We start from the raw sequence: 25,795 nt of genomic DNA, 5'->3' as shown, positions 1-25,795 counted from the left end.
ACACATCCCTCCAAGACAATGTCCCCCTTCTCCTGGAGTAGTTCTATACAGTTTCCAATAACGCCAGGGGGAATGACTCCCTTCCCCAGCGTCTGCAGTACAACTCCTTATTTGGGATCAGGAGAATGCCTCCCTTCTCCTGGTGATGCATGATACAGTACACAACAAGACCCGGGGGCATGCCTCCCTTGCCCTGACGTCTTTGTCACCACTACTAGTTCAGTACCAGGAGAATGATTCCTTTCACATGCTATTGTTAGGCACAGTTATTTCTCACATCACTCAGCTTCATACACACTTTGCCACTCTGGTTTATGGATAACAAATTCCCAGACCTTGTTTGGGTTCCAGACCCCTCTCTGATGTTTAGTGGTTCTTGCCTTCCCACTGAGACAAGGAGGATTTCCTCTATTGCTTTCTTTATCACTGTTGATAAAGACCCTTCTTTGGTGGACAGTGGTCTCTCTGTTACTACTGTGCCTAAGAAGATTTCATCTGATGTCTTGTGGTCTGGGAACATTTTATTCTGCCTCTGTGTTCTCGGTGTTCGCTGTCTTGGTTGTGCGGCACCTCTCTGGTCTCTAACATGGCTCTGCTCTCCTTCCTGGTCACTCGCCCGGCAGAACCCTCAGTGGACTCCCACGGCACCTCAGCAGCATACTCCTTTCGCCGGTAGTCTGACAGCATTCGAGTCTCCCGCGCTGGTCTGACTCCGCCTCTGCTGCTTCTCTCGACTGGACTGGATACTACTGTGCTTGACACAGCTGGGCTTAACACATTTGTCAGTGCATTTGTCTACTTGTATACATTGTAGCAAGTTCCTCCCCAGCAGAATAAAGTAGTCCTTTGTTCCTTCTGACAGCAGCAAAATCTTACTATCTCCTCATGGCCACCTCGCACCAGTACTTGGATATTCAGTACTCTTCATGTTTCCCCCCGATCTTCTTCGTCCTATTATTTCCATGTGCAGTTACATCAGGGTGCTACAATAATGCATGGACTTGTCCTCTAAGGGGCGGATAGGACTGGAAGACTGAGCTAGGAAGGATTGGGGTATGTCATGTGGTAAGGCCCTGTGCCCTAGGTGGTTGTCCTCATCCCCAAGGGTGAAGTTCCGTCACCATGAGGTTTTCCCTCATTATACCACCCCTAAGGAGACTATTAGGTAGCATCCACAACTCTCTAGCCTCATGGGAAGGGACTCCCCCTTGGGGAGAAGTTACGATACCTAGTGATTCATCACAATTGGCTGTTGCTTCACTTCTAAAAACTCTTGCCGATCTGTCTGATAAGAAAGATAAAATCCATTTGGTCGCCAATCTGTATAAAAATGCCTTGTATTGGACTCTTTTAAACAAAATATTGACATCCACGAGATCTAAAGCTGCTGAGAGATCTAATAACAAAAGCAGAGAAACATGTCCATGATCCATATTTAGAGACAAGCTTGCTTTTAAATTCAACAGGGCCGATTCTGTGCTATGATAGGCTTGAAAGCCTGACTGCCTAGGGCCAAGAAAGTTGTGCTCTTCCAGGTGAGCCTGAATTTGCAAATACGCAACTTGATCTACAATTTTCAAAAGAAAAGGCATGATAGTGATCAGTCGGTAGTTTGTTGCAATACTAGGACCCAAAGAGGCTTTTTTAAGCAAAGGGGGGATCCAAGCTTGATTAAGAGACTGGTACGTGTGCAACTTGGAACGAGGCATTGACAAATTCTGACATTTCCGGGGCAAGACTTGATGTGCTCATCTTCATAACCTTGGATGGACATGGATCATCTGGACAACTAGTTGGTGTAGGATTCTGCAACACTTCCAACACGTCCGATTCAGGAACTTTCCTAGACTCAAAAAGAGCTATTGGCGACAGGGCAGGAGAATGACCACTCAAAGTTGCAGATACACCAGACTTCTTAACATCAATAACCTTCTTCAAATGTGCTACCTTATTAAAAAGAGACTTCTGTATCCTGATACACCAATTCTGATCCTTTGTACCCTGTTCCTCTGGGTTAGGTTATATTCGTTTTTGAGATACATGACAATTTCAGTCTTAGACCCATAAAGTTTGAGGATGTTGTTGTGCATCCAGCCTTCGATTGCCATGTGGCCTTAGGACATAGTTACTACTTCGTGGTTCTTCTCAGTGACTTGGTTGCAAGAGCTCTGCAAGTCCATCTAAGGTGTCATGGACATGTTGAATAGAATTGGGGATAGTGGGTAGCCTTGAGGGACACCACAGCCTAAGGCTCTTGCAGAAGAGACTAGATCACCTAGTCCGAGATGTGTTGATGTTCAGACAACTAGAAGAAAACACATTATTTTCTGAAATGTGTGCCATGGATTGTAATTAGTGGAGCAAGATGTTTTTATACAGTACACAGATTCGAAGGAGATGAGCAGATCAAGAAATATGAGCATGGAAAGGAAACCCTCGCCATCAATTTTAAGTATGTCACTGCAAACATTTGCCAGGGCAGATTCACGGATCTTAACCCTGATTGGCTGAAATGTAGGATTTCCTGTTTTTCAGTATTGAGCTGGAGTGGTCAAGTTACCTCTTTTTCCACACTCTTACCGATTGATGGGCGATAGTTACTGAAATTGGTGTGATTAAGTTTGGACTTTTCTAGGATAGGTATGTTTAGAGAATTCTTATGAGAGTTCCTAAATACGTTTTGAGTACGCATAGCTGTTACTGAGGGAGGAGATAGTGTTGAGCAGGGTGTCTGTGTTGGAAGTCGCACACACAGAAAAGTAGGGATATCATGCATCTTTACATGGTTTGATAGACTGAAGATGTGAAATGATTTTGGATTCATCAATCATTGAAAAGATAAACTGGGCAGATGGTAGGCTGAAAGATTCAGTAGTTCCGGGAAGAATTGATCGAGAGGAGGAACTTGAGATTGGTTGATTTCCTCTTTGATTGCAGTCATTTTGTGGATGAAGAATGAGGGATGCTCTACTCAGAGGGATGTTGGTTGTGCAGCAGTCCCAGAAAATGAAGGCATGAACAATTCTAAAGAGCTCCCTTGGTCCATTGAGAGATTCAATAATCTTGTTGAAGAAGTACTGTTTTTTTTAAGTGACGATGGCCTTATGATAGGTAGTGTGAGCTGATTTGAATTGTTTTTTGTTAGCTGGATTGTTTAATATCGGGCAGGTAGAGTTAAATTTGTATCAGGCTTTCTTTATTGGCAGAAATGAGTCAGCAATGTCATTTTTATTTACGGTCCTCTGTTCGCTCTTTTGCAAGCGGTATAAGGTTTCACAGCACGGGTGATGTTTTTTGTGAAAGTGTCAAGATGGACAGTGATCGAAGGGTGCCAATAGGGATAATGGAAGAAGGTCTTTGGAAGAGGTTGGCCTCATTTTTTTCGAGGATTGAAAGACCCTGATTTATTACGGATCCCTCGAGGAAGAGGAGTAGAAAGAGGGAGAGGAAGAGCAAGAAGTGATTATATCAGGGAAAAGGGCACATTCTGTGGCTGTCCAGATGTGTTACCATGGGTGATGTTGTTGTTAAGACAGTGGCCTTTGGAGCACTACAGCACTCCAGAGAGGTTGTCATAGTTGAAATAGTTGCAAATTACCAGCAATTCCTAAGAGGATGGTACATATAGGAGTTGCTAGGCAGAACTGAGTGGGAAAGGAGGTTGAAGATGAGAAATTGAACCATGAGTCCCTCCTCATGAGAATGTTTATATTGAGATCAAGTTTGGAGTCATGAAGGCACATTGTGTGAAAGGTGGCACATCTGGTGTTAATGGGGTCTGAGCGAAGAGCAGAAGATAGGGCGGGACAGAAAAAGTTGTAGTTGGGTGGTCCTCCATTTTGAAATGTATTTATGAGTGGGGAAGGCAAAGGCCTATAATTGCCTCTCTAGAGTAAGAGAGGGAAGTTCACAGGCTGTCAGGAGGCAGTTGCAATGAGCAACAGTGAAATAAACTAATAGGAAGATCTGAGTGCTCCAATCCAAAGTGCTCCAAAAGAGACAGTTCATGAAAGAAAAGTGTTTCAAGGTGACCTTGTAATCAATGCTTTTCATATAATATTTCCAAAGGGGTGCCTGATCCTTGCGGCGTCGGCCATTGAAGAACAACTGTCCTATTTTAGATATTGAGTGAAGTTGCTGTTGTTTTAATGTTGAGGAAGGTACAGCAATTCAGCTGTGGCTTCCACTAAGTGCAGATATGTTCTCTTTCGGTTATGGCGGCCTGATATCCCCTTGAATAGCTTCCAATGACAGCAACTGAGTGGGAGCAGTCCTCTTTCAATTGTTGTGGGCAAGTGTTGTTGCTCATGCAAAGAGCCAGGAAAGAGACAGGTCGAGTAAGAAAGCCTACTAGACCTGAGAAGTCCTCTTTTAGCTGTAGTCAGGAGGCCTGGGGGAAGTAAATCCACCGACACCCTGTGGCAGGTGTGGAAGGTGTGTCACGCCCTGTTCCAAGAGGGTTGGAAAAACAATAAGGCACAAACAGTAGATGGACTTGCTCAGCACCGCTCCCACAGAGACAGGAAGGAAGCTCCACCTGCTGGTCGCAGTCCATCCTCCCAACGGCAGAGTGCTGAGCAATAGGACAACAAGATATGATATGATATGGCATTTATAACGCGCCTATACACAAGTGTTTCAAGGAGCGATGAGGCAAGGGGGGGGGAACAGAGGGAAGACAGACAACAATCCTACTAGGCCAGGTGTCATTCAGATTGCGCAAGTGCATGATGTACCTGAAGATCCACTGGAGCCAGCCGGAGAAGTCCAGCATTCCGATGGAGAGTGGCACAGCTCCAGGATCCCGTAAATCACGCAGGCAGGGCATCAGAGGACAACGGATCCAAGGCGAGGCAGCCCCGAATTATCAGCGAGGTAAGTGCGGTGGAACTGAGCGATTTAACGTAGAAGATCTTATTACACTGGTCCACTCAGAAACTGCAGATAGTGGATGGCTCGCAGTTAAGGTATGTTGGGGTGCCGAGAAAGACTAAGGGAAGGAGGAGCAGAAGGACAGCGCTGGTCATTGGGCTGCCTCTCGCCGGATCCGAGATCTGGCACCAGATCTGTAGCTGGATCCCGGTATCCGGCCAGAGTCAGCCCCCAAACCCATGCTCTGCGCTGGGTTACTGAAGAAAAAAAAATAAGAAAGCGCCCGCGACAGTGGCGGGCGGACCAGCTCCTTGCCGAGCCCGCGATCGAATCTGCCCTGTACTCCATGCACAGTGCTATCTTCAAACAGGGCAGATTAGATCTCTGAGCCCACACCCTGGTGGGCTCGGAGTCTAATCTGCCCCACGGTGCAAGCGGACAGTGCACACTGCACAGAGCATTTTTGTTATTGTGGACTCTTCATCTCGGGTGCTTTAATTTCCATTGTGCACCCGTGTCCTTTGTCTCTCGGGTGTTTACTCTTAGTTGGTTATACTTATTTGTATAACCAACTACGAACAAACACCAGAGAGACACACGGAGCCAGCACACATTCAAATCTGACCTCTATAAAATGCAGCACATCAGATACGTTATATATCATGTGATGTGCTGAATTTCTTAGAGGCCAGATTTTAATGTGTGCTGACTCCGGTGACCCTGTGCAATTTGTCTTGTTTAGGTTCGTGCACGGTGTGAAAGTGTGGCTTGTGAGTGATGCTGGGGGCAAATGTTATGGGTCTGCATACTGGCTGCCAGGATTGGACTGGGGCATACATTGTCTCAGCTCCAATGCAAAAGTGGCCCACAGTTGCACATGGCCGCTCACTCCTTGTGTGCCAGAATGTTTGATATTGCTGTTTAAACTATTATTTTGGACATTTCCTTTGATAGGCGGTCAACTGCCAGCCCCATCCCCTCTAAGCCCCGCCTCCTAGGACACCGCCCCCCCAAACTCCACCCCGGCCCTTGTGGGATCCCCCACCAGCTTTTTTCCATTTCCAACACTGGTGCTATATATTTAAATTCCATCGTCTTGGTCTTGGCTCACTCAATAAAGCCCTGAATTGGAAAATGTGTAATATGTTGCAAAACATCAGACTTCATCTTCTTTCCTGACAACTTCCTTCTGCATTTCATATCGCACGTGACTTCTTGTTGAAGTAGCGGCAACGTGGAAATGAATATCTGTTTTACCAAATGCTGATTCTCTTATTCAGACAATGGGAATCGAATGAAAGAGGTTCTGCTGCATTGTAACAATTGGAAATGAACAGGATGCAAAGTATTCAGTAGCCCGTATCAAGCTGAGATATACACAGTGACGCGCTCTTTGGCCATTGTAGGCCTGTAGTAAATCCTGTGCTTTAGCAGCCCATATATTGAGATGATAGAAGGCGGCTCTTTTGGATAAGAAAAACGTCAACCTGTGTGATCTCTGACATGCCCCCTTCTTTTCCATGTCCTTATGTTTGCCCCTGAGGAACAGGTTAAGATCAACAAGACTCATCATGGATGCCCCACCACCTCAGACAAGATTGGCCCGAGAATGACAGTTCATGATGGTCTGCTCAGAGTTTTTGGGGTGCTCTTCCTGTGGCTCGGGACAGGTCTCAGATTTCTCTCTTGCATCTTTAGAAATGTCATATTTTCATGGTGGAATGAAGCCGCCCTTTGCAGACCCTGCTGTGTGTCAGTGTTCTGTTTGCGGGTTTTCAGACTGAGGCCGAAACCTTAGGGCTCCTTTAAGGTTCTCTTCTTGTACAATGTCACATTTTAAGTGGGATTTTATAGATGCCTTGAATCTAAATACTGCCCTTTAAAGGGCCTTTCATAATATGGCCATTATCATTTTATTGCTTAAACCTTCCTGGCAGCATTAAACGTAACCTAGTGTTCTTATCTCTCCAGTTCTCTCTCGTGCTCCCGCTCTCTCTCTCCCTCCTGCTCTCTCTCTGCCTCTCTCTCCCTCTCTGACACTCTCTCTCCCGCTCTCACTCTCTCTGACTCACTCTCTCGCTCTCTCTCGCTCTCTCTCACTCTCTCTCCCTCTTCCTCTTTCACTCTCTCTCGCTCTCTTCTTTTCTCTCGCTCTCTCGCTCTGTCTCTTCAATTCTCTGAAACTCTTTCATTGACCCTCTCTATTCTCGCTGTCTCTCTTCTTCTCTCTCTCTCTTTGCACATCCCTTTCACTTTCTCCCTTCCTCTTCCTGCCCCTTTTGCTTTCTTTGACATACACATACTTCAATATTTTCTCTTCTCTTCCTCACACGCTCTCTCTCTCCCTATCTCTGTTTAATACTGTACACCTCCCACTCCGTCACTTTCAATTTCTCTCTGAATCTCTTTGTCGTACCCTCTGCCCATCTCTCTCTGTTTTTCTCTCTCTCCTGCGCTCTCTCTCTCTGTCTCCCTCTTGCTTTCTTTCAAACACACACACACTCACAAACACACTCCCTTGCACTAGCTCTTCCTCTCCTGCACCCTCTCTCTCTCCCTCTCTCTCCCTCTCGCTCTCTCTCTCCCTCTCTTTCTCTCTCTCTCTCTCTGTCTCTCTCAAGCTGTCTTTCTTTCTCTGCCTGCCTGTCTTTCTGTCTCACTCTTGCTGTCTTTCTGTCGCCTGTTCGCTCTTTCAGTATGCCTCCCTCTCTCACTCTTTTTGTCCTGCTCCCCCTCTCTTTCACTTTTGCTTTGTGTTAAAGAGAAAGAAATCCCATCCCAAAGGGACCCTCCCCCTACCCCCAAATTATTGCTGCTAAATAAGGGGTCAGAAAGGTGCATTTTAGAGCCCATTGTTTATAAAGAAATTGGCACAAAATGTGGCCTGATTTTACTGGCACAAATGAAGGGGTGCCCTAGTGTAAAGCACACTCTGCAGCTGGACCAGAAACACGTGCAGCCCTTCATATTTGGAATCAGAATCTGTGCATCAAAGATGGGCACATCTGGAAGCCCTTTGCCCGCTGTGCGCAATGGAGCAAAGCTGGGGGGGGGTCAAGGAGACTCGTGTGTGCATTTCCAATCACTGCCAGAACCCAGAAATGGGAGGCTCTTTAGAATGCTAGAAAACAAGGCCATTCCTAATGGCCTGTCGAGAACAGCCCCAGGCGAAGACTCTGGGAGCCAATGGTACATCAATGGCGGCAGCACACTAGCAACACTTGGGTGTTCACGAGGGCTGGGCAGAGCACTCTCTGTGGTTTATTTTCTTTCGTTTCTTGTGTGATTATTTCAGAATTGGGCGTATAGGATATGCCAGCAAGTGTGGCAGAAGAGTTGCTGAGAAAACAACGCAATGCTGGCATGGCCAACATCAGGGGTGGCCATAGAGAAAGAATGTTAGGAGACACCAAACACCAAATTGCAGATCATGGGTCCATGTGTAAGAATCCATACCTGAAATTAACCATTGAAATACATACTTCAGCTTGCTTTTCTGTGAGAGAGCTATGACTCACAAGTGAAGTGATGTTCACTTACAATCAAAGTACTAGTCAAACTAGCAGCACTAATGTTTCATACAGTTCAGGTATCTGCTGGGCCCTTAGGAGAATCCCTTATATTCAATGCAATTGTATTATTTAGTCAAACATTTAAAAATATAGATGTTTCTCTTTCTTTCTTTTTCTTCTTATGGGGCATGGACTTAGTGGGAGGCCGCTGTATATTTAATGTTTGCCCAGTTGCCAAACCATTCATTTACAGCATCATGGCCGTCTCCTCGCTTGCCTCCTCGCTTGCCTCCTCGTTGCCAAACCATTCATTTACAGCATCATGGCCGTCTCCTCGCTTGCACACCCAGCAGCAGCAGAATATATCTGACTGTCTAATTAAGGCTCAGTAGATTAATGTACTGTGTTAAACATTGGTGGAGCTTCTGTGCTTTCCAGATTTCATAGTTTACTATTTAGGCAGCACAGTACGCTACATCGTCTCCTTTTCCTTTGACAGTTTTACAACGAATATACAATGCTTTCTGCATAGTTGTCTTTCAAATTCCAGTAATGTCTTCAATAAATCTGCATTAAAAAGCACCAACTCTCATAATAAATCAACCTAACAGTGTATAAGGAATCTCAAAAGGAACTGGTTTGCAAACACAAGTACAATTAACTTCTTCATAAAAAAGACGAAAGGAGCTGAGCAAGCCCCACCAGGATAGACATGGGTGCAGTGGCATGCAGGTTACACACAGATGTCAGCAATAGTCAGTCAATCAGCTGAACTGAAACCTTAAGGAACTCTTAATTGGATGTCGATCTCCTGCTAGTGGCCAATGTCATTGAATGTACAACTGTGCAGTTCCTGTAATGACTTAAGACAATGATAATTCATTTCAAGCAAGATTAAGGCAAGTGGCAGTCTCATTTCGGAAATACAGCCCCAAACAAAAAAATGTAAACATGTCTGTGTGGGAAAAGTGAAGTTCCTGCCCCTGTTGCTGAGAAGCAGAAGGAGCAATTTACCCACATTCACCCTCGTGCACTTTGTGCCAATGTCTCCCACCATCTCTTTGTTTTGTTTGCTCATTGTACTAGTTTCATGTTCCTTATGTTGGCATGCACATACCAATTAATTGAGGGTGGGTACACACTGGGACTCCTCCCACCTCCTGTCCTTTATTCCCACCCCTTAAAGGCTAAAGGGACGCACTCACTGTGCAGCGCATCTATGACAGTGTGCTGCACATTCTCGCGTGGAGGCACTTCCGTTCACAGTGTAAGCCTTACCAGCATACTGCTTTTTTTTAATGAGGTGTACAACCAGGGTCGGACTGGGACAAGAAATAGGCCAGGTCACCCAAAAAAAAGTGGCCCACCCCTCGCCTCCAAAAAGTGGCCCACCCCTCGCCTCACGACCCTTGACCTCTGATAACATCACCGGAAGTGATGTCATTTGATCCCACCCCAAAGTGACATCCCGGAAACCGATGAAACACAACCTTTTACCCCTTGACAAAATAGGAAGTGGCATCAAATAGCATTGTTCGCAAGACTAAATTACTGTGATTCCAAGCAGACGTCCAAGGCCAAATGATAATATGTTATTGTATAGCACTTATGCTTAAGGTCTTTTTTATAGAACAAATATGCATACAATATCACCCAACCTGTGTTGGTACTCATTTATCGACCTAAGAAGGATGGAAGGCTTTTTGAAAAAAGAAAAAAAAAATTGAAAGAAAAATAAATTAGATTTCTATTTTTTTTTCTTCCAAACCGGCCCATGCATGACCATAAACTGGCCCCTATCCCTAAAGAACGATTTTGGCCCGGCCACAGGCCGAAAGGCTGAGGAGTCGATCCGACCCTGTGTACAACACATATGTTCCTGCACAAGCGAGCCAGCGCCTTCGACAATTTATCCCAGTCCCTGCAAACATATCCTTGCCTGCCATTCTCTACATGTATTTACTTTGTTATATATTCCATTCACCTCTGCCAAATCCAAGTTGTGAACTATACAAGTACAATACCTCAACTATAGCCCCTGTGTGGATGGCACTGTGGAAATGTGCTGAAGTACAGCATGTAACCCTTGATTCAAGCTTACGTACAATTTCCTGTAAAAGCGCTTCGATGCCTCTGGGCTGTAGTGCGCTCTACACACATAAAACATAAATAAATAAAATAAATGAACACTGAACCACACTATTTATTTGAACTGCTTCAACTGGGGAACAAATGAATGGATGTTCAAGTTAACAAAAAGCAAAGGATGAGCCCTTGCAGGACCATTGGCTGCTGTGTCCACTGCAGACCACCATCTCATACCAAATCAGGTGGTCGAGTCGTGAATATGCAAGGGGCAGTGGTAGGCCTGGCGCCTGGATATTTATAGAGGGGCTGGCTGCACAGAAATACGAATTACACCTTGAACACTCGATTGAATGAGGAATATCAACATTTTCCTAATAGTCGGCAGTCATAGGACCAGCGCTCCAGACAGAGGCGTTGCTAGGGGGACTGAGGGGGCATAGCCCCGGGTCTTTTGGTTGTAGCCCCGGATAGAAGCTCAGGGGTTACAACCAAAAAGGTTAGCTAGCCCCCAGTCCCACAGTCCCAAAATTAGCATAGCCCTGGATCTTTTTCAGACCTAGCAAAACCCCTGGCTCCAGATAAGATTTTGAAATGGGAGTATTTTACTCTGTATTTTTGCAAAGTTGGGAATAAAATTATTTTTTAGGAAGTAAAAATGTAAGTCCAAATTCCCAATGGAAGTATTTTATAAGCGAGTAAAAATGTGTGAACTGGAAAATGGATTTTCTTTTGTAATAATTATTCCTTTGAACCTAGTGATTCATGCACATTAAAAAAAGATACATGTTTACTTCTTCCAATCAGGCAGTAATAATAGTAGTGTCTTCCTGTGGTACTATGTGCACTACTGGTCCAAACATATCCATGGAGCTGTGTGGGCGAAAGCAGAAGCACAAGGTCCTAGGTGTCTGTTTCCAATTTTTTGTAAGGAGTAGTCAGAGGGGTTCTAATACACCACCAACCCTACTCACACTACTTATGTCCCAAAGGAAGGGGAAGACCAAATCATTAAAGCAAACCCTGTCCATAAAGGGTACTATCAGAGAGCCATTCCAGCACCCTGTCAGGAGCTAAACACCTATCATAAGTAATGAAGCCTCTCCCTTGTTTAAGGGAACCATTTTGCAACACCTCAACATTACTAACGAGTGAATAAATCCAACCTTTCCCTCAGCACCAATGCTGTGGGAAACATGTATGTTCCATAGCCCACACAAGTCCTGTGGATACAAATTGCATTAGATCGTTGGAGAATTAACTCATGTAGACCGCACATAGGAGAAACAAAAATGGGCACCATTCCAGCCTCAATAGCAGTGCGTGGGATTACAAATTTGAAAGCCCCCATACAGCGAAGGCATTTTTAATGATACCAGCAGCTTCCCCTGCTTACAGGTGTACTTTCTAAATCCAGCGCCACACACTGATGGAACAGAGGGACCAAAACTAGGAGTCAGCGTACGCCAGGGTTTCAAGAAGAGGGGAGAGAAACTCCACATACGTCATGATCTATCCAAAATCCAAGATAGCAGCAGGCCTTCATGTAACCTGATGCCAACCAGCTTCAAAATCATAGGACATCTTGCCACTGGCCCAATCACAATGCAGCTGTCTCAGTACCCAGGTATTCCCCAAATCCTTAAGAACCATCTAAGGGGTGGGAAGACGCTACTACAAAAGGCTGCCAGTTCACGCTTGCAGGTTGGGGAGTTCAAGTTGGAGGAAGGAGTTTGGTGGAGAGTGGAGAGAAAGAAGATCACTGAAAGCAGAGCAGGAGTAGAGAGATGGCGGTTAGAGGGCATGTCTGGAGGAGGCTGCAGGAAGAAGGCGTGTCATCTGGGAGAGAGAGTTAGCTGTTGGAGGAAGGGACTTACGTAGAGGAGAAGAGGAATTTCCATCTGGAAGGGAACAGTTGAGAAGTGGAGACGGTTGGCCATCAGAGAAAGAGAGAGAGTTGTTGGGAGGTTGGAAGAGAATTGGGTACCCACTGGTGGAGAGGATTAAATGCCAAAGGAGGATGCTTGAGGAGGGAGAAAGAGATTTGAGACCACCTGAAGAGAGAGCGTAGGAAGTTTAGAGGAAGTAAATCATAAATAGCAAAAAAGACCGGGGGTGAAGGAGAGTAAAGATATTAGTATCTATGTAGAATGCAAGAGAAAACCTAGAGGAGGAGATACATCTATGATACCTGAGGAGATGAACCGAGAGCAGGAGCCCTTAATAGTGAGAAAGACCAGAGAGGTTTTGGCAGAAAAGGTCAGTCCAGGAGAGTCTACAGGCAGTGGGAGGAGCTACAAGATGGGGCAATCTCACCAAAGACCATGGAGCTTACAATCAGAGTGCTCAGAAAGGGGTTGTCTTGAGACCCAGACACCTAGAGCAGGGAGCTAGTCAGCAGTGAAGGGACACCCCCAGCCCAACCCTGAGATACTGGGAGAGTGAACCAGAACATCAGATGTACAACCACAGCCTCAACCTGCTGGAGGAGTTCTTCAGACTTGTTCCAAGCCTGGAGCGTGTTGGCCACGGAGGCCTGGAACATCGTACTCAACCAGGCATGGTCCAGAACATGTTCAAAACCTGCAACCAAAGACAGGAAAAGGATCACTGACTGAACATTCAAGCAGGTCCAGACCAAGCCAACCACCAGGGACATTGTAAGAGACAGTTTTCTTTACTACAATTTGTATTGAGCAACTTCATTGGATTATGAGTTTTTCTGTACCCCTCTCTATACCCTTCCTCTTTCCACGAGCAGAGAGCTTCTAGAATTTAAGGTTTGAAGCCTAATCTCCCAAGATCACTCTAGGAAAAGATCCAGGCGAAGCAAGCTGACGTTAAGTTCCCTTACAGAGGCACCCTGCACTTTGTGGTATTCCGTACACTCGCCCTGTCTGAACCACATTATTTCATGTAAACTAATAAAAACCTTATGTTTAGCACTGACACTTGCCTGGAGTCCCTCACTTGGTTCCATCTGTGACAGTGCTAATACTCCAGAGCCCACAATACTTAACCATATTGGCTTAAAGTTGTCCCACTTTAGAACAGACCCAGCCTTCTTCAATCTCAACCAAGCACCAAATGTGCTTCTGTTTTCTGGCCTCGCTCCAAGTGCATCATCTTACCGGCCTCCTGGGAACATTGGGTGAGCGCTAAGACTATCAGATACCCTTTCAATTGGATTCGCTTTATATTTATAGAGGGTACAGACTTGTGCTGACAAACACAGCTTGGAAAAGGAAACACGACAAACAGCAGTCAAAGCAAAATCCAAATATCACTTTTAAGTAGACAGAAATGTTTCCCAATTCCCCCATGCTCGGTATCTTCCATTCCGTCTGGTTAAGGGGAGGTGCTTCAGTCTCTAGGCCAACCTTCTTGCTTGTTTCCCTGTGCAACCATCAGTGCATTAAGTTGTTTTTAGAATAGCTTAAGTCTTTTCCCTGCCCGACCAACATCAAACTACTCAGATTCAACCAGTTCAGTCTACCATTCAACTCCAATAACAGCAGTCTTTGTTCATTCCAAACCACACTTCTTCACCAAAATGACTGCCATCTTCGAGCACCTTTACACAATGCATGCAAACCACCATGCCCACAGCAGCTTTATGCCTTCTAATGCCACCTCAACCTCAAGTGCCAGAGCTCACACCTTTAACTCTTTCTTCTGGCAGTGGCTAACCTGATATTCCAGTGCTGTCATCTGATAGATCTTGAGTTCCCCCCTCCGGATGAAAGAAAAACCTAAGTGTCACAATTACAAACCATATAGTACCATAGCGGCACGCAGGACCTGGGTACCTCCGGCCTGCAATTATCAACACTTCAGGTGTTGCCTCTTCCTACTCCTCTGTACCCAAATAACAAACACACCCCTCCGCCTTTCTTGCAGGACTACATAGATGGTCTGCCAAAATGGTAGCAGAGTGATATGCAAGGCACTTTGCATCACTTTGTATTACTGTACTTTACATTACCATTCTATCCAGTTGCAGAGTTTAGCGAAGATCTGGGGGACCTGTCCCCCCGGATCTCCTTTCAGATACTGATGCACCAACCATTGGTGAAATGCCATTGATAGGTGCCTCATGAGGAGCCCTTCATCCCCACTGGCACCAATACTTGCCTCTGAAATTAATGCTATGCCATGGTGACCCACTATAGGGTTGTATGTGCGTTTTACAAATGAAAGAAAGAAAGAAAGAGCATTCACCCCCTCTTACGGGGGCGTACAGCCCCAATAGCCCTGCCCGACATTCCGAGCATAGGAAGGCCCAAGTAAAGCAAGGGATTCAGCAAGGGCTCAGGTCCAATAGTAACACCCCCCCCCCCCGCCACCCCCAAGCAGGGGTGATTGCTAGTGACACCCCAGGCTGCCAATAGTTGTACTTCATTTTTTGAAATAGGGAGATGGGCTCTGCGCATCTTGCGTGAGTCCAATCTCCCCTAAAAAAGATGGTTGGCACTATGGTTTCTATTGCAGCAGTAGGGAAGGAGTGTTGGGACTGGAGAACAAAGCTCTGATCCACAGGTAAGTAGGGAAGGAGGAAGGGGTGTAGGAGGGGTGCAGGATTTCTTGGAGGGGTGGACAGAGGGTAGGGGCATGGGGAGGCAACGGAAAGAGCCTCCCTGTTGCCTCCCCACATTCGTGGCTGGAAAATGCAGGTGGTACACTTGGTGGTTCCTCTTTTGATATACCACATGCCAAGAGATGAATGAAGTATGTCTCACATCCTGTGAATAGGCTTCCCCGTTCCTTCCCCCAAGGTCAGCTGAAGAATCAAGAATTCTATGTGATGGTCTCTGGCCGGGAAAGACCCACTGATGTCCACAGTTTTCTTTTTAGGAGGCTTCTGCATTGCTACCTTCAGTGTCTATGGAGGAGAGAGGTATTCCAAGGGTATAATGCACATACCAATGTGTGGAACACTCATCAAGCCCTGCATTACGGGGAGGACATGGCCACTACAGTCGACTAGCATGAGCTTGGCAGGCCCAATGTCATGGAGGGCATCTGCAAGGGCTCAAGGCAAATACCTGCCAGGTCAGCCTCCTGAATACGAATTATATTAGTACCCTGGGAAAACATCTGGGTGATAATAGATGTTGGATTTTAAGGGGGAAATGGCTGCATGCGTACCCCATGTGCAAATTGCCTTTAAAAACAAACTACATATGAAAATAGGCACATGTAATAGTAAGGCGATCTAGTCCCTTTACTATTTTAAAGGCTGCCGGGTGGGCGGCTTTTAGGGAGAATTCTCATTCTATGGCTAATTTCCCTTACCTATAGAGTCCCCCAGCAGCTTTGCTGGATTTGAAGGGTTTGTGTTTTTCTCCTGCTAAGAGTGAGACTCTTTTTCCCACTCTTAGGCATTCTTGCTATGTGTGTTCTAGGCTATTTTTATGTTTAATTTCTATGGGGTTTTTCTCACCTCCATAGGAACCATCTTTATTCACATGTGTTACACAGCACCCTCCGTGCAGTGACGCAGGAGTGTCGTAGCGACCCCCAAACATAGACTCCATACCCTGGGACTGACTACTGTCTCCCAGTGCATGTAAAGTCCCCATTGACTTTACTTGTCAATTTTTATGAACTAAACCAGTACAACCCATCTTACTATGGAGGTACTGGAAAGGGTTAATAGTTTTTCCCTTATGTACTAGGAGTAGTATCCAGTGCCCCCAGGTCTCCCAGTGTGGAGAAGCAGAAGCAAACCAAATTGGCTAGAGAGGCCACCTTAAGGGACCACTCTAAGCCTGTGGGGACCTCTACAGAGAACCCCATTACAAGCCCTGGTGTTAGTAAGTTGACCTCTAACCCAGGCAAATTTCAGGCTATTATATTAGGGAAATGGGAGCCCCAACCAAGCTCCATCGTTGTTCCCCCAGTTTTAGAGTCTCTGACTCCCCCTGCTTCTGAGGAAGAGGTGGATAGACCAACTGGGCCCCTCTCTAGGCCTAAGAGAACTGGTAATTCTCAGGGCTGGCGGAAAACCAGAAAAGAGAAGTCTAAGGCCAAAAACCTTCAGACTGTTGGACCTTCTACTGAAGACTCCCACCCAAATCCTAATATTCGGAGGGAAACTCCTAAAGTAGGTAAGGTTAGATCTAAGAGGAAGGGGAAGCCGGTACATTGCCTAACCCCAGCCCTTCCACCCAAGAGGCCCAAGACCCAAACTGCTCCCAACAGAGAGGTGGTGAGGAACCCTGGAGGCCCCTCTAGATCTCAGGGAATCCTTTATAAGGACCCCTTGGAAAAGCCTATCACAGGTTCAGGAGTTGTACCAACTTCTGAGGGACTGGTCAACCAGATCCCCTATAAATTTCAAAAGAAAGATGTCTCTCAAAGGGTGTGTAGGTCATATAGCTTACAAGGGAAAACCTTTGATTTTACTATTGAGCACAGGTCAGAATGTCACCACCAAAATGCTGATGGTCTCTCTTGGATGTTTATAACCAACTAGAGGTAAGAGACTCATCCAGGAGTGGATTAGATCCTCCTGTCCCTTAGTCTGGTGGGGGGGGGGGCGAGTATTAGGGAGAATTCTCATTCTATGGCTAATTTCCCTTACCTATAGAGACCCCCAGCAGCTTTGCTGGATTTGAAGGGTTTGTTTTTTTTCTCCTGATAAGAGTGAGACTCCTTTTCCCACTCTTAGGCATTTTTGCTATGTGTGTTCTAGGCTATTTTTGTGTTTAATGTCTATGGGGTTTTTCTCACCTCCATAGGAACCATCTTTATTCACATGTGTTACACAGCACCCTCCGTGCAGTGACACAGGGGTGTCGTAGCGACCCCCAAACATAGACTCCATACCCTGGGAATGACTACTGTCTCCCAGGGCATTTAAAGTCCCCATTGACTTTACTAGTCAATTTTTATGAACTAAACCAGTACAACCCATCTTACTATGGAGGTACTGGAAAAGGTTAATAGTTTTTCCCTTTTGTTCATTTTCGAGAGGGTACCGTACAGTCCCTCTGTCAAAGGTTTCTGGGTGGTGGCAGTGGTTACTACCGTAAATATTCAACCGCAAATATTTCCCTATGGGATTTTCCCATTGTTCGAGGCTACCACATTTCCTGACAGCCTCTAACATACCGCCGGTTTATTTTAATATTCACTTTACTCCGGTAGGTTTTATTTGCCAGAACTTTAATATAAATTCTTTTTCGTGTCTTTCTCTAAACTCCTAACCCAGGTCGGGGATCCTTTGTTTGTCCTTTTGGCGGGCTTCTGCCAAGAAGCCCTCCTTTCGGCACCACTGAGTCTGGGGTGGGTCCATTGTGTGGGAGGGGAGTAGGACCCCTGGACAGGGTTTCCTCGGCAACCCATGTCCCACTCTATCCTGATAGGTTGGAGGGTCTCCTGCCAAGATGACCACTCCGCTGTGTGAGTTACAGCTAGTCTGTATGAATGGGGATCTTTTTGCATAAAAGCAGGGTCCTGAGGACTGGAAGAGCAAGACGTCGCCACTGGAACTAAGAAGCCGAAGAGGAGAGAAGCCAAAGACATCTGCAACGACTGAACCACTGGTGAAGCCCTGCTGCAGCGTCTCACCACTTTTCTCCACACGACGAGAGGAGATCTTCATCTGCAAGACCCTTCTTCCCTTGAGCTGGTGGGGCCAACCAGTTTGCCAATTGCCTTCCCGGACCTGCCTTGGTCGAATCGCCAGTACCCTGTACTCGGAGGCTGGATAGCCAAGCACCAGTCCACCCGGACCGCGATTTAAAGGAGCGTACCTTTTTTTCTTGGGGCAGCACCGCGGCTGGTTTCATCCCTGGGTAGTGCAGTCACTCGAACCTTCCTCCACGACGAGAGCCTCTCTTCCTCTGTTGGATCCCTCGAACTGCACGAACTACCAGGAACAACCACCACCGCAGGAGCCACTTCTTCATTTTAAAGGTACATTGTTCCGCCAGGCCGCCCTTTCTGCGTGGTAGTGCTAAAGGTGTTTTAATACTTTACCTACCTGTTGGATTGGCCGCCCCTCTCTCTTAACATTGTCTTTCACCTACTGCATCCACCTTTTCAAAATCGTTAACCAAAGACTTGAATGCAGCTGCAAGAACATTTTGCTCCTGGGCCCTGGCCCTGAACCACTGACTCTGGCACAGGCCTACTGACTCTGGCTACATTTGTTAGAACTGCCTTCTCTAGATTGTTTCTCAACTAGAACCGTGTTGATGCACCTACCTCTTATAACCACCCTTTTCTCCCCACTTTTTAACCTTGTGAAGTGCCATTTTGCTCAGTTTTCATTTAAGTATTTTCTATACTGATGTACCACCTTGCTCAAACTGGTTCACAAACTTATGGGAAGTGTTGCTAGAGTGTATAAGAAGATTATTTCTGTATAACTTGTAGTTTCCCTCCCTTGTGAGAAATTGCTAGAGTCCCATTTGTGTTTGGTTTTCACTGTGCCATTTTGCTCAGTTTTCACTCTTGCTCAAACTTGTCTACAATTCAACTAGGGAGTTGTGAATACTTTCTTTGACTGAATTTAACTTCCTTAAGAACTGTGATATATGGGTTTAACTAGAAGTTTATAAAATAAATATATATATTCTTTTTACTACAAAGCTTTGGTCAGTGTTTCCTCGTTCCATAGTATTGAAGGCCTATTGTGTAAACCCTGAATACTGCTCATCTCCCTCTGGAGATAAGTCTGACTGCTCAGCCGCAGCTACCAACTAAATCTTTGTGGATCGGACTAATACCAAAGGGGATTTATTGCTCTCACCTGTAGTCCTAATCTTCTGTAGTGCTCCCTAAGGGAACTGCACAGGATTCTGCCTAACAGCGGCGTTGATGCAGAACAAAGCATCAGGGTGTAATTGGAGGGCGTGAGCTCGCAGGGTGGGGTCAAGAGTTTCCAGGGGGTGTGGAGAAGTGGAAATACAGAATACGAGGAACTGGGCAAGCAGAAAACTGAGGAGACCACGGTACAGGGGCTGGAGGTGAGCAGTCACTAATGCATTTGGCCTGAGTTCCTCAGTTCCCAATTGGCTGGCGCCCCTCCAGCGGATGCTAATATCTCATCTGCATTCATTGTGAAGAGTTGAGGGTTTGTTATTAAAAAGCTGCATGCTATTTTATGGCACCATTTTGATTTGATTGCCCTGTGTATTTTTGGGTATGTTTGTATTTATGTTGTATTTATGTCGTGCTTTACACCAAAGCACCTTACAGATAAAAACAGTACATCATGTATGAACAGTATGAACAGTAGAAAAAGAACCAAAACTAATTAGGTAGAAAACAGATGTTTTTTGAGAAGGGTTTGAAAGACGAGCAGGGAGAAAGATTTCCAACAAAGTAAAAGAGCAAAAGCATGACTGTGCACATGTTGGGTGGAAAACGATGAGAAGAAATAAGGAATTGGGGGTGAAGAGAACGAGCCGGGGAGTAGAAAGACACAAGAGAAGAAAGATAGGGTGAAGAGAGATTGTGAACTGATTTAAAGACTAAACAGAAAAAGTTACATTTAAGGAGAGCGTGGAAGGGGAGCCAGTACAGACATGAAAGGGCAGCTGAAATAGAGTCACAGGGAGTAAGCGAATGGAAGAATGATATATATATTTAAGAGGGATTAGGCACGAACGCCAAAGACCAACGAGCAGAGTGAAGCAATAAAAGAGACGAGAAAATATCAGCGAGGATACCAGCAGTTTAGTAACGTGAAAAGAAAGACAGTGGTGAGCTTTGCGAATATTACAAAGATGTGCACGACAGGAGCGGGAAATAGAAGAGATGTGATATGCAAAAGAAAGCAACGAATCAATGTGAACACCAAGATCTCGAGCAGTAGGGGAAATAGAGTGAAAGCAGGATAGAACAAAACTTCAGTTTTAGAGGAATTGAGGACTGAGAAATGTTCAGCCATCCAAGACTTGATAGTCAGCAAGCAAGAACAAATGTTAGTGTGAATCACAGGTGAGAAAGAGGAGAATTATAGAAGAGTTGGGTATCATTAGCATAGAAGTGATGTGAAAAACCGAAGGAGGAACTAATCGAATCAAGAAGACAAGTGTAGTGGGAAAAGAGGATAGGACCAATTACTGAGCCCCGAGGGACAACATTGTGAAGTGGCCTGGTCAGGGAGCTATGGCCAGTCCAAGACACTGAGGCCAATCAATCAAGTACGATTTAAACCAGTTAAAAACAGAACCAGAGAAACCATGAGAAGAGAGAGAGGAAAGCAGTAGAAGGTGATGAACAGTATCAAATGCCGCTGATAGGTCCAGATGTATTAAGAAAGAGGAGTGATTAGTGTAGCGAGCAGAGAGTAGGGAGTTACACACTGGCTGATGAGCAGTCTCGGTAGAACGAAAGCAGCAAAAACCAATTGGAAGCAGGGAAGCAAAGAATCAGAGGTAATGAAGGAATAAACAGCACACTCTAAGAGCTTAGATAAGTAGGGAAGCAGAGAAATAGGCTGACAATAGGAGGGAAGAGAGGAATTTAGGGAGGGCATTTTAGCATAAGAGGAATGGATGCATGCTTAAAGAGAGAAGGAAAGAGAGGTAGAAAGGTTGATATTGTAAGTAGTAAGGAAAGGAAGGGGAGAAGGATAAACTTTAAGAATGAGAGAAGATGGAAGAGGTTCCAGGGGAGCAGAGGTAGGATGTGCTTCAACCAGCAGGGCAGAGACATCAGTATCCACAAGAGGGATGAAGAAGGATAAGGAAGCAGAGAATGTGTAAGGGGCAGGGGGGTGGCAAGAAGCAGAGGGGATCATGGTGGATTACCCAAGAGTAACCTTAGAGGAAATGTGCTAATATGAACAGTGTATGGAGTTACTTGCTCCTGGAAGGGGAGAATGCCCTCGTGGGGTATTCTGCTCCTTGTTTTTACACCATCCGCTTTTTCATTCAGCCTTACATTTATACCCTGTGCTGTACATTGAATTGCTTTCGTATAACCAACATATTGTTGTGTCCCCCATGTCACATGACATGCTCTAAGAGACCATAGCACCCAATCCAATGAACCATGTTGGAAGCATTCGAGTGGTGAAGGGAGGGTGTGGTCAGGCAGGGCACTTCCAAACCTAGACCATCCCTTCTCTGTCACTGCCCAAACTCAGAACCAGTTTCTGGAGATTCCTAAATATGTGGTTTTCAAAGGTCTAGTTGTGTTTGCCCATCACAAATTCCATGCACCAGATGTGGTGTGAGTAACACACCAACTGACACAATCAATGAGGAATGTATCTTATGAACTGGTCAGCTATGCTCTAATGATTCACTGTGTGTTTTTTTTATTTCTTTGTAAGGCAAATATGGTATTGGAGTCCCATGGTACTTCCTGTTCCTGCCATCATTTTGGAAAGAATGCTGCGGCCTCTCCTCTGCCTGTGCCCAGAAGAGGGCAAGCGGATTGATGTTCACCAATATCATGGTGGCAAAGGCCAGGGCCTCGCAGAAGAAAGGTAGGGTGGAGCATGCCTGTGCCCTGTGTTGGTGCCTGTTCACGATGCTGTACTTTATGAATTTGAGACACAGCTTCAAAGTATGGTCATCCTCCAGAGTCCTTTCTGGACATGCCATCTTATTAGCAAAACCTCTGCCATCCAAGAGAAGATCGATTCTCAGTGTGCCTTCCAGTATCCGCGCTGCAGCTGCAGGGCTGAGGAAAGTCCTCAACGCTTACACAGGATTATCCACCGTCCCCTTAGTGGACATATACACCTAAGAATACGTAGGAATGGCAGCACCCAACCCCCAACCAAACTCAAAGGTTGGCAGTGGCACAAAATAAATACGGCTGCCTGTAAAATGGGACGGGTGCTCTGTGATTCCTGGCACGCAGGGGCATATGCACACCTTAAGCCAATCCCAGGGTGCGCTTTGCATGCCTCCCGCCCCTGTGCCACAAAGGTTGCATGACGCCTTCGCAGGACATCATTAATAAAAGGCAGGAAATGTTTACTTCATGTCTGTTCTCAATTGCAGTCTTGTAGCAAACGGGTGGGAGGGTTGGGGGGGACCAGAGGATGCATTGCCAGTGGGGAAGCCTGCTGAGATGCCCTGGTTTAGTTCCCTAAAAAGCCTGATGCAGTCACTCTGCAGCACAGTATTTCTTGGCCTCAGTTCTTTCCCACACTGGAGGACTTAGGGAATGGTACTGCCCAAGAAATACTGCAATAAAGCAGCCAGATGCCATACTCCATCAGTGGGCAGTCATCACAGCACTGCGCTCATGATAATAGTGATTTATCGGCTGATAGAAGCACGTTTAAGAATCTAAAATAGGGCTACATGCACCAGAGTTCAATTCTCTGAACATTGAAAGGGTGGCTAAGATGTCCTAAACATTTGGCACTGTATAGCAATCCAAGCATTACTGAGTTGTATTTCTCATCTAAGTTTGCTCTGCATTGTGCATGTTCTGTATTCTTGCCATTGTTGAAATGCACAACATTGTCATACCACCCCACCCTACCCTCCACAACACCGCCCTCCCCCTCCACCTCACCACTTAGTATCCTTAACGCTATGCTAAACGCACACTCACTCATCGCCCATGCATCTGACATCCTCGATCTCATTATAGCCAACAACCTTGACATATTAGCCTCCACAGAAACCTGGCTCTATGACACTGGTGGCCCTGCACTCTCAATCACCCTCCCACCTAGCTACGCCATCCATAGAAATGCATAGAAAGGCGGCAGAGTCGCTCTTATGTACAGAGACACCCCGGTCATCTGTGACATATCCTCCAGCCCATTCCCTCACAGTCAACCTATGCCTAACTTCCACCTCCACCATCACGCTTCAAATTCTCTACTGCCCTCCTGGCCCCGCCGCCCACTATCTTCGAGGGTGACCTCACGCAACTCCTCCTGTAATAAGCCATTGCTCTTGATATGAGGCCGCCAACAGCACATCACTGTTCTCTTGCACTTTTCCAGCTTTTTCTCACTAACTCACCCCCCGCCCTCCCGTTTCATAGTCGCCAGAGCGCCAGGGGACCACCCTGGTGATGGTAGTGCGTGGTACAAATATCCTTTAACATTAACATTAAAATTAACATATCTTCAATCTTAGATAAACCGACCCCCAAAACAGGGACGCAATTTCCCTGGCTAGCGCTACCTCCGCCCTTAACTTCTCGCAAAAAAGTACTTGAGCCCACACATGTCCTGGGACATACACTTGACTGGCTACTAGACCATAATTGTAACATCACTGTCCTCTCCAACATGCTTTGTGCCTAGTCTGATCATCACCTAATCATATTCTCCGTCCCTTCCCTCAACCAGCCCCTCCCCAACCTATCTGCCACTACTTGAACCCCCCTGCTATATACTACTGGGCATTGACAACCTAGTCAATCTCTACAATCCATCTCTCAACTCCACCATGGATGCACTCGCCCCCTCCAGACCCCCCCCAAATGATCCACACACTCCAGCTACAAACCGTGCTTGCCAGAACATGCTCTAGTGAACAGGCCTGGCACAAATACCCATCAGCAGTGAAAGAATCATGCTTCACAGTACTCTCCAAAACATACAAAAAAGCCATCCAAGTGGCTAAAGCATCCGCGTACAACACTCAAATCTCTAATGCCAACTCCAACTCCTACTCCTGGGAGTTATTCTCTATCCTACGGGCACTAGATTCCACTGTCTCACACCCATCCACTGTCACCAAGAACGTCACATGGTGCAACGACCTCCAGAACGCACTCCTGGGCAAAACTGTCCTACTTTGAAGAAAAGTCCAAGGTAGACTGACCACCATCAGTGCTTCCTCCCAGTCTCCCAACACTCGGGCAACACTCAAGCAACCTACCCCACTTTTCTACTTCCACCCAGTCTCTGTGGCCGAGGTTGCCAACATCCTAAAGGGCCTTAAACCCTCCAGATGCAAAGCAGACACCTGCCCTGAACCACTCATCAAAGACTGTGCAGACCTCCTACTGCCAGAACTCACTGACATTATCAATGCCTCATTTGACTCTTGCTCTGTCCCCGCCTCACTTAAAGAATCCTGGATCTCACCCCTCCTCAAGAAGCCTTCACTTGACCCATCCATCCCCACCAATTATCGGCCTATCACCACAGTTCCCTTCCTACTAAAAAGCATAGACCAGGCTGCCTACATCCACATTCAGTGACACCTCGAGCAACACTACATCCTCAGCCCGAGTCAATCTGGCTCCTGCCCTGGACACAGCACATTATCATTGCTTCTAGACCTCAAAAGCAAGCTTCACAATGCCAAAGACTCTGGTAACCACTCACTCCAAATGCTTCTGGATCTGTTCACAGCCTTCAATCTGATGGGCCACTCCATCCTCTGTCGCCATCTGACCACTACTGCCTCCTTTTCTCCAGAGGCAACCAAGTGGGTTGCACCCTTCCTGGCCAATCGTACCTCAAGAGTATTTGCTGATAATCACTCCTCCATCCCTGCAGCCATTACCTGTGGAGTGCCCCAAGGATCTTGCATCTGCTCTACCCTCTACAATGTCTACACCAAACCCCCCTTTGACCTCCTGGACTCACTCAACATCAAGTGCACGAACTACAAAGACGACACCCAGATGCTCATCCCACTCACAGGGGTTCACCACCTGGATTCCCAAAAAATCTATGTAATCTATGAAACCATTCAAGCCTGGATGGCTACCCACCGTCAATGCCTGAATGGCAAAAAAAACAGAACACCTCCTCATAGGCAACTCAGCTCACCTCACAAAACTGAGCCCAGCCTACCAGCTACTCACCATTGACAATCACCACATTCACATCTCTCCCATCGGCAAAACACTTGGCATTCATCTAGACGCCACTCTGACCATGTCACACCCTGTCAATGCCATTATCTTCTCTGCCGCATACGTGACAAAACTAATCAATGCGAGCCGACACTTCTTATCCACTGACAATTGCTTCAACATCGCCGGGGCTATCACCAGATCCAGGCTGGACTACTGTAACGCCCTCCTTGCAGGCACCTCACAGCGAAATCTAAACAAGTTGCATACTATCCAAAACAATGCCCTCAGAGCTGCATTGGGCCTAAACAAACATGACCATATTTCTGCAGCAAGGAATTAGGCACATTGGCTCCCAGTAAGAGAACAAATGAAGTTCAAAATTCTCACCATCACCCACCACTGCCTCGACAACACTGCCCCTCGCTAGCTGGCCCAGCGACTCTCCAACAAAATCTATTTACGTGATACGCACACGATCGGTTTCAAAATGGTCTTAATCAATTCAATGTTAATATATATTTATTCTGGGTGCTGGGGAGAAAAAATGTAGACCTGGTACTGTAGGCTACTAC

At 46.1% G+C, this 25,795-nt stretch overlaps 1 protein-coding gene across 2 annotated transcripts in view; it reads left to right on the top strand.

Moving 5' to 3' along the window:
* The window catches only part of ABCA12 (ATP binding cassette subfamily A member 12), a 700,854-nt gene that overhangs the window by 478,021 nt on the left and 197,038 nt on the right, over window positions 1–25,795 (top strand). For both annotated transcript variants that reach the window (XM_069615933.1, XM_069615934.1), the window contains exon 31: window positions 21,766–21,921. In XM_069615933.1, the coding sequence (XP_069472034.1) occupies window positions 21,766–21,921 (156 nt within the window). The remainder of the gene's footprint in view (window positions 1–21,765; window positions 21,922–25,795) is intronic.

The sequence above is a fragment of the Ambystoma mexicanum genome, chromosome 9 (assembly GCF_040938575.1).
Source record: "Ambystoma mexicanum isolate Mex_15411 chromosome 9, UKY_AmexF1_1, whole genome shotgun sequence".
NCBI lineage: Eukaryota > Metazoa > Chordata > Amphibia > Caudata > Ambystomatidae > Ambystoma > Ambystoma mexicanum.
This window is presented reverse-complemented; position numbering and strand designations above follow the sequence as displayed.